Here is a 9,759-nt window from a genome sequence, read left to right on the forward strand (position 1 = left end):
CTGAGACAACAGACTGCGTGCATCCAAAACAAGCCTGTACCATTTTAACAATGGTTTGAAGTGCATGCAAACAAAACATGCCATACAATAATTATTCACAAATAAAAAACACACACACACAAACACACACACACACACACACACACACACACACACACACACACACACACACACACACACACACACACACACACACACACAACAGACAGACAGACAGACAGACAGACAGACAGACAGACAGACAGACAGACAGACAGACAGACAGACAGACAGACAGACAGACAGACAGACAGAGAGGCACAACCACACACACAGTAGTGTACTGTACTGTATGTTTTCAGATCAGGAGTGCTAGCTCAATAGCACTCTCTAGAGGCACACTGGTTTACTACACTGTCTAAATGGCTGCGTCATTGAAATGGTTGAAACTAGTTTCCAAGTTTCATCTCTTGACTAGTGGCGCCCCATAAGGGTAGGTTGTGGAGTCCGTGTGGCCCGGACAGACATATGTCTGCCCATCTGTGCTGGCACCACAGACAAAATAAGCCCATAGTTTCTGAGTCACATCCCACGTTTTTGGGGATTTTTCCAACCTTTCAATCATTGTCAAGTGAGAGGTGGAGATATTATGGATACTTCTGTAGGTAGATGAAACACTCACACATACAGACTTAACACGTATATCTCAGCTCGAAAAGACATGCTGAAATTGTTGCCTTGTTTTCTGTGAGATTGTTTTTAACATGATTATAGCTGTCTATAGCTATAATCATACATAATCACGTACATCGATAGATACGTTATTATTAAGCAAACTTAAGAGTAGACCAAAATCATTAGGCAAGAAGAAAAAGAAAGCAATGATCTGCTCATGAGACACCACACACACACACACACACACACACACACACACACACACACACACACACACACACACACACACACACACACCAATAAGACACACGCACATAGCTGCATAAAAGCACTCATAACTCCTATGAAATATTCATAGCGAGTGAAATCGCATGGCTCTAGGGTTTCCATGGCGTCATTGTGCATGTTTCGGGTCGACGGTCGGCTTAAAAAAAAACAAAAAGCGTATTATGCCACAGATGCGAGTAACACACCATGAACAACCCCCCCCCCCCCCCCCTTTATAACAGCCCTTATCAAAGAAACACACACACTCACACACACACACACACACACAGTATATAAATGGAGACTGGTACCTGACCGTCTTGCTGAGATGGTCTCAGATGGGCTGATCCGTCTAGCTTTAAGGTAGCAGGTCAAGCAGGAGGGAGAGCACTGCTATAGTTTCATCAGTGCCAACTGCACACAACCTGCTGGATCCTGGCTCTGCAGGAGTTGGAGGCGACAGGACCATCACACAATACAAAGAAGATGCCCAAGGACCATCTCATCACTTCAGAGAATGACAGTAAGTTCACCCAAGCTTTCAATTCATACTGAGGTTATTTTTTATATAGGAATTCTTTCATGTCAGTGACATTCTTTCATGCATCAACATTCATCCTTTAGGAATTCCATTTTGTGGTTCACGTTTTAATCATCAGTACAAAGACCCACTGCATATGGAGAAAACGTCAATAATCATTCCAGTTTAAAAGTATGGGTTTTGCATCTAGAAGACACAATGTTTTACATGTGCCAAAGCTGTACAGTTACCTAAAATCTAAATCTGAAAGGACAAAAATTAAAAGCCAATTGTAAATGCCCCCAAAAAATCGACTGATTCAACCAGCTAGGCGGCCGAACAACAAACAGGGCGACCCGGCCTCTCCCACGCATTCCGTTCCCTGGGCCAGCCACACGCTCAGGTTGAAGGGTGCAGCCCTGTGGGTGCTGCCCTCTGGCCCTTGGCTGCCTCCCCCTCCCCCCCAGGCCTTGTCTCACCTCGTATCAGCCCATTGTCGGCTTCCTTTGTGTCCCCCCAATGCACATGGCAGTAATGAGCCACGAGCCCCGGCCACTCCGGTTACATCCAAATGACACTTCAAAAAACAAACAGACCTTCTCTTCAATTCTACCTGCTCTAATGGTCTGCTATGCCCTCCTCCTGGTAACCTTCTCACCCCAGTAGTGGGGTGGGGTGTCTGCAGGTAGACCCTTAGTGAAAGCTGGATCAGGGTGACGCAGGAAGGGATAGCGGTAGTTATTACAAATACATTGGTGAGGTTTTCCTAGGAAATAGAATCACAACTACATCTTGGATATACATTATAATAAGAATGATATATAACACAAAAATATGTTTTAACATAATTCATAAATCAATAATATTTGTTGGGTTTCTCTTACAGTTGGTATTGAACTGGAAGATTCGGGTAAGTGTCCTCGGAATGTCATTGTATATATTATCAACCCTTCCCATTTATTTTTTCTACCTGAATGAGTAGATCTATAAATACATGGTGGTGTTGTGTTTCTTTATTGGGAGACCCTTAATCTGTCCTCCATGATTGTAAAGGGATAACTGGGCGGGGAGGAGGGCTTGTGGGGGGGCTGGGCGGAAGGGACCTGACAGTCACAGAGGTGATGGCAGGTGGCTGCCATTGTCCTCTTGTTCCCTCGTCTACCTCCATGCACCATAGCTCAGCCGGTGCTCTGTGGATCCCCCCCGCTCTGTCCACACATCCCTTCTCTTTTCATCTCACGCGCATCCCATGTCCATGCACTTCCCTTTGTCCACCCATCACGACCTGTGTCCCCAATTATTGCTGGATTAGGAACACGAAAACACATCAGGAGAGAGGGAGAGACTGAGAGACGCACAGAGAGAGAGAGAGAGGGAGAGAGAGAGAGAGAGAGAGATTGAAATTCATAGCATATAGAGAGAAGATCCTTATGTTAATAGTATAACACGTCTGTCTTAAAAACAGGGGAAGGGTGTGATACGCGCAACGGAAAACCCACCTCAGGGAGAAAAAGGAGGAGACGGAGAGAAAGTAAAAAGGAGAGAAAGAAAGACGAGGGGAGAGGATCTAGAAATACACAACATGCTGTTGACTCTGGGGAGAGAACAGAGAAAGAGAGACAGAGGAAGAGAAGGAAAGACAGGGAGGAGAAAGCTGAACATGTGCAGAGCCTGGACAAGTCCAAAGTAAACAGTAGGGACTTTGCTGCCAAGAACAAGAAGAATCTAAAGAATGAAAAAACAAGGAGCAAAGGGAGATCAAAGAGAGAATTAGAGGGAGAAGCCAAGCAGCCACAGAGGAAGGGATGTGCCAAAGCAGAAGAGAATGAACAGGACACCTGTGAAAGAGCAGGGAAGAAGAAAGGAAAGAAGAAGCACCGCAAAAAAGTTGAAACCAGGTAACGCAACCGGTAATGTTTTTGGGACAACAAATAGTTCACAGCCTCAAATTCATCCATGCCTATTACTAGATATGTGCCACTATTTCAAACAACCCCTGTGTCCCTGTCTCAGCTCAGAGCAAGAATCAAGTGAAGATGGAGACAAGGAAGGAGAGGGGGAAGATGAGGAGGTGGAGGAGGAGGAGGAGGAGGAGGTGGAGAAGGAGGTGAGGCCAGAGACCCTAACCCCAGAGGAGCTGGAGAAGCTGAAGGAAGCGGTGGACGACAAGAAGAAGCTGATCCAAGCGTTAAGGGGGAAGCCCTGGCCTATGAAGAAGAAACACTCCACACTGAGGTCAGCTCATCCACAAGTTACAATATCATAGTGGCTAGTGTTTGGTGTGTTGAGTTAGTGTCAGCTTAGCTCAGGAGGTAGAGCAGTTGTCAATCCCCAGCTCCTCCTAGCTGAGTCTTGATGTGTCCCTGAGCAAGTCCCTGGGCTGTCGCCTTGCATTGTTGACTCTGCTGTCAGTGTGTCAATGTGTATAATAACTGATGTAAGTCGCTTTGGATAAACGCGTCTGCTAAATGCCCTAATTGTAATTGAGTTTCCTTTTGAGCTGCAATCGATTCCTCAGTAAGTGCTACGAACATTTTGCCCATGGCTGATTTCAGCAAGACATTTTACTGCAGTTGGAAAAATTGTTGCCTTCAAAAAAATTACTTTTAGTCTGGATATTCAAAAGTCCAATATTTTGTATTTTTTATAGCAGTGCTATGTTCTTCAGTTAGAACTACACAGTATATATAATACAGTGATAACCTCTTGCAGAGAGTCCCAGGAGTTCTTAGAGAAATATGAGGGAGCTCTGGGGAAAGGAAAAGGCCGGAAGCTCTATGCATACAAAGTCATGATGAACAAGGTCAGGACACATCGGCTGGACTGGAGGCCAATTAGTAGACTATGAAATCCCACATGCTGTTTTAATATCATGTATGTGGATGTCTTATATCTTTCAGAAATGGATGAAGTTTAAGAGAGACTTCGAGAACTTCACAACTGCTTGTATTCCATGGGAGATGAAAATCAAGGAGATCGAAAGTAATTATGCAAACAACATCAATATTATTCCAACCTCTTGCTTCCCTTCTAACTCTAACTTTGTAAAGGTATTTTAATTTACAGTAATTATGCAAATTAAATATATATTCTTCAAGCCTCTTGCTTCTCATTCTACTCTAACTTTGTCAAAGCTTTTTCATTTATAGTAACTATGCAAATGACAGAAATATTCTCGAAGCCTCTTGCTTCACATCTAAATCCAACTTTGTAAAGGTATTTTAATTGATGCAATGGAAAGTTAAATGTACAATAAAAAGCTAACAAAACTTTTTTGTTTTCCAGGCCACTTTGGCTCATCTGTGGCCTCCTATTTCATATTCCTGAGGTGGATGTATGGCATCAACATGATCCTGTTCGGTCTGACCTTTGGTCTAGTAATGGTACCTGAGGTCAGTGCTTTTGGTTTGATATATTTAGACAATATTGGAGCTCTAGTTCCACTCAGCTCAGCTTCTATCTGTCTCATCCACAGGGTACATAACTCAGGCTTCTTGCTTTTGTCCCTCCCTCTTCCACAGGCATTAATGGGCAGGCCGTACGGTAGCATGCCTAGAAAGACTGTGCCCAGGGCTGAGGAGACCAATGCCATGGACTTTGCGGTCCTCTGGGACTTTGGGGTCAGTAGTGTTTATGTACAGCTTTAATAAAGGGCACGTGTTCCTCCAGCACATATCTTAGTTATTAAAAATGTTTGTGTCTATTTTGATGAATACATCATTCTATAATCATCACCATTTAATAACTACAAAGTCTTAAATGAATGCCATGTTACAGGGTTATGCCCAATACTCAGTGCTCTTCTATGGCTACTACAATAGTCAGCGCGCTATTGGCTGGCTCAAGTTCCGCATGCCTCTCTCTTACTTCCTGGTCGGTGTGGGTACGGTGGCCTACAGTTACATGGTGGTCATCAGAAAGTAAATATGTCACCTGTACAAGCACAAATGAATCATATATTCTATATGTCTAGCTCAAGCATCAATGATGAATGCATTTGGTTTACAGAATGGCACGCAATGCCAATGAAACTGGGGGAGGGGATGAAAACAGTTTCAACTTCAGCTGGAAGACATTCACCAGCTGGGACTATCTGATAGGAAATCCTGAGACGGCCGACAACAAGTTTGCCTCCATCACCACCAGCTTCAAGGTCCAAACCCCACAAAATGTCTTTGTACTTGTGTACTTGTGTACTTGTGACATAACATTATCTTATCCTAGCAGTCTTTGTTGTGTACGGGGAATGGGTTAACCTAGCGATAGTTAGTGCTTGGCACTTGATTCTATGAACATCCTTACTGTACCGACAGCAATATATTGTTGTTTCTCCTTCTTCCTTCAAATGTAATTATTGTAAGTCGCTTTGGACAAAAGTGTCTGCTGAATGCCCACAATGTAAATGTAAATGTAAACCTAGTGAAAGATGCTTTTGGCTGTGGTATGCAGCACGTGAGCTGGATATACAACCTATTCTGTAACTGTCCATTTTGTTTGATTCCAGGAGGCCATCTTGGAGGAGCAAGAGAGTAGGAAGGACGACAACATCCACCTGACTCGTTTCCTGCGGGTGCTGGCCAACTTCCTGGTCCTGTGCTGCCTGGCCGGCAGTGGCTACCTCATCTACTTCGTAGTGCGGCGCTCGCAGAAATTTGCCCTTGAAGGATTTGAAAACCACACCTGGTGGGAGAGGAATGAGGTACACATGATAGAGAGAGAGAGGAGGCTGGAGTCCAAAGGGCGAGTTCCTACATGGGAGGTGCTGGACACTCCTATAAGTCTGAGGTGCTTGTGTTTCTTCAGGTGAACATGGTCATGTCCCTGCTGGGGATGTTCTGTCCCATGCTGTTTGATGTCATCAGCGCGCTGGAGAACTACCATCCCCGCGTCGCCCTGCAGTGGCAGCTGGGCCGTATCTTTGCTTTATTCCTGGGCAATCTGTACACCTTCATCATCGCACTCATGGACGAGATCAACCTCAAAGTGAGCAAAAGGATTGGCTGCACTTAAAGCAACATTAATGTGGCTTTAGACGGCGATTCACACGAGGCCCCTTTTGTTTGACTCGCAGAGAAAAGAGGAGGATGTGGTTCAGTTCAACATGACCATGTGGGAGGCTAGTCTTCATAACAACACCGCGTCGGACAACAGCACCGCCCCCCCCCTGTTCACCCACCCTGCCGATGTCCCCAGAGGCCCCTGCTGGGAGACCATGGTGGGGCAGGTCAGTGTCTGTCAGTCTGGGTGAGATGTTCACATGTGGAAGAGCATTAGTTGGTCGATCGTCAATTTAGAATTAGAATTTAGTATTTGTCTGATTGATGGAAATATTTCAAGTGGTAAGGGATGCAATACTCTGGTGAGAGATTCAAGTCTAAGCGTACATATTATGGATCCTTCTCTTTAGGAGTTTGTGAGACTCATCATATCCGATACGATGACCACGTACATCACACTGCTGATCGGTGACTTCCTGAGAGCCGTTCTTGTTCGTTTCCTCAACTACTGCTGGTGCTGGGACCTGGAGGCGGGATTTGTGAGACACCGGTTTTGATTCGTCCAAAAGATTGAGGTCCGAAATCCAACATTACATGTAGAAAGCTCAAACAATTCATCATCCTATTTTTTCCATCCTTTTCAAAAGCCATCTTACTCCGAGTTTGACGTCAGCGGAAACGTTCTGGGATTGATCTTCAATCAAGGAATGATTTGGTAGGATAATCATAAATCATATTTCAAACAAATCGTACATTTTGATAGAAACACTGTTACACATCGTTTTAGTCGGTGGTGGTCTGGTGTTTCATACAGCAAAATGTACAATTTGTATCAAAATGTGATTGTCCTTTTAATTCATTGTGCGTTATACCTCCTAAATAAATAGGAAGGAGGCCGCACTGCATAAATATTTTTTTACTTTTGCACAGATGCGTTTCGGCGTGTGCCTTCTTCAGTGTACAATGTTAGTGTAACCAGTCTTAAATACCCACACCCATTAACACACCCATTGACAACACTATTCAGGCCAGCACTCAAAAGGGCTCTTTATGGTGACACGTTCACGCAGCGCAAGGGGGTTATGGACCCCTTACGTCCTTGCGGACCCTCCTTGCGTCCACCGCAAGGGCCGGACGTGCGCCTCCCAAAAGTCATAACCTTCCGTCGAGGCGACGCAGCAGCAAGGGCTGTGATTGGTCCTCTGACTAAAACCCGACGCAGAACCATAAACGTTCACGGCCTTGTCGAAGCGTCTGCGTGGTCATTGTGTAGCGGGAATGTGGGACCATAAAAAGGCCTTAGTAGCTTGGAAAATACACATTGAGTGCCGCCTGTGCCTCTCCTAACTTACATTAGCGTTATACCTCCTAACATCCCCCCCTCCCCCCTTCTCCGTCCTGCCCTCCAGGATGGGGGCGTTCTACGCGCCATGCCTCCCGGCCCTCAACGTGCTGCGGCTCCATGTGTCCATGTACCTCCAGTGCTGGGCCGTCATGTGCTGCAACGTACCCCAGGAACGGGTCTTCAAGGCCTCAGGCTCCAACAACTTCTACATGGCCATGCTGCTGGTCATCCTCTTCCTGTCCACGCTCCCCGCCATCTACACCATCGTCACCATACCGCCGTCCTTCGACTGCGGCCCCTTCAGGTTGGACTACTTATGTTTTTTATCGAGATGGTTGTGGAGTTGATGGTTTGCACTGGTCCCAGTCTGTCAGGGGATCAGCAGGTGTGCAGTGCACTGATCCCCTGACAGACTGCAGCGGCCGTCGTTCAGTGGTCCGGTCTCTTCTCCCGTAGTGGGAAGGCTCGCATGTTTGACGTGATCCAGGAGACTCTCGAGTCGGACTTTCCAGCCTGGATCAGTAAAGTGTTCAGCTACGCCGCCAACCCTGGCCTTGTGCTCCCCTTCATGCTCCTCATGGTGTGAGTAAAACTCCAAGAAGGTTAACAATTTGTGTTTTTACTTTCACATGGTCCTGACATATCCAATCTCTTTTTTTTGTTTGTTGCCAGATTGGCCATCTATTATTTACAATCCACATCCAAAAGCTACAAAGAAGCTAACGTGGAGCTAAAGAAGAAGCTTCAAATGGTAAATGAATAAAATATATCAGCATATTTACCATGGCTTTTCATGGCTTCAGCTAAACTAACCTCCACCAGATGGTAGCAGAGTACATCGTAATGTTCCACTCTCTCACGTGGTGATGAAAAATGTTTAGAAAAATAAACGTTCCATGTTAGGCTTTCTTATAAGTGTCTAATTGTATGTCGTTCAATTAACCAGCAAAATGAGGAGAATAAAAAGAAGAACAAGCGCGCGGCCCTGAAGGCTGCCATGGAGCTCGAGGAGGCCAGGAAGGCCCCTTCTCCCCGCGTTGCAGAGCAAAGCTACAACCCTTCACACCAACACCGACGACATGGTAACAACTGGATTAGGCCTACTATAAACTTCTTAAGTAGCTGTCATTAAGTTGTTGTTCATGACTCATGCGGCTGCTGCATATCTTGCTAACATTAAAGTTAGGGTTAGGGAAAAACCATGAAGTGAGATAGCATAACTTCACGTGACGTGAAACGTTCGGTTTGATACATTAGGCTTCCAAATGTTTCCCGCCTCCCCCCCCTACCTCAACAGACATGGCAGATAGCCGAGCTGGGAGCTTCAGCTCGGATCAGGGCAGAAACGGCGATGACCAGGCTCCTTTCACGGACTGCAGGCGAAGTCAACCCGTGAAAGCCTCTGCCTCCTCCCGTGGTCGCCATGCCAACCAAGGAGCGCCCGCCGGGTACCCGGCCGGCCACCCAAGGCAAAGTGAACCAGCCAGGCTGCAGAGAGTCGCGAGCACGCAGAGACGGTGATGAGGATGTGCGTGTTTCACGTGGTGAGCGCAAACGAAGAACTTTGCTCAGAAAGTAAAATGCGGCGTCATGCTGGTAACTTGGGATGGCTGACATCAGGACAGAACATTTGAGAGGTTATTTCACGTTTCAAATGTTTATTATATGCTTTACATAAAACATAGAAAGCAAAACATTGGACCCCTCCATTGGGTCACAAATTTCGATTACTGTATATCCTTAATTTATTATAATGATTGTATTTCTATATTTGTAGTTATTTACAAAGAAATAGTGTTGATTTGTATTTTCTAACCTGATTTCTAAAGTCCTATGCTTTACAAAAACAATAAAATGATACATCTCTAAAATTTTAGCCATGGCTTTCAAGGTCCCATGACATGCTATTTTATGTATTCTTTAATACAGGTATTAGTGGGCAACTAACACAGTATTCAAAGACGTTCCCGAAATTC

General features: G+C 45.3%; 1 protein-coding gene across 1 annotated transcript; it reads left to right on the forward strand.

Moving 5' to 3' along the window:
* The first annotated feature begins 2,482 nt into the window (after positions 1–2,482).
* tmc1 (transmembrane channel-like 1) lies at positions 2,483–9,537 on the forward strand. The gene is made up of 19 exons (XM_060053482.1): positions 2,483–2,488; positions 2,882–3,339; positions 3,455–3,676; positions 4,154–4,244; positions 4,342–4,423; positions 4,727–4,833; positions 4,963–5,061; positions 5,219–5,361; positions 5,450–5,594; positions 5,946–6,140; positions 6,245–6,424; positions 6,513–6,665; positions 6,849–6,977; positions 7,086–7,153; positions 7,848–8,087; positions 8,240–8,365; positions 8,456–8,534; positions 8,730–8,865; positions 9,081–9,537. Exons 1-19 carry the CDS (start codon positions 2,483–2,485, stop codon positions 9,302–9,304), a joined length of 2,883 nt encoding a protein of 960 aa, XP_059909465.1. The 3' UTR covers positions 9,305–9,537.
* Positions 9,538–9,759: the final 222 nt, after the last annotated feature.

This window comes from Gadus macrocephalus, chromosome 6 (assembly GCF_031168955.1).
Source record: "Gadus macrocephalus chromosome 6, ASM3116895v1".
Lineage (NCBI taxonomy): Eukaryota > Metazoa > Chordata > Actinopteri > Gadiformes > Gadidae > Gadus > Gadus macrocephalus.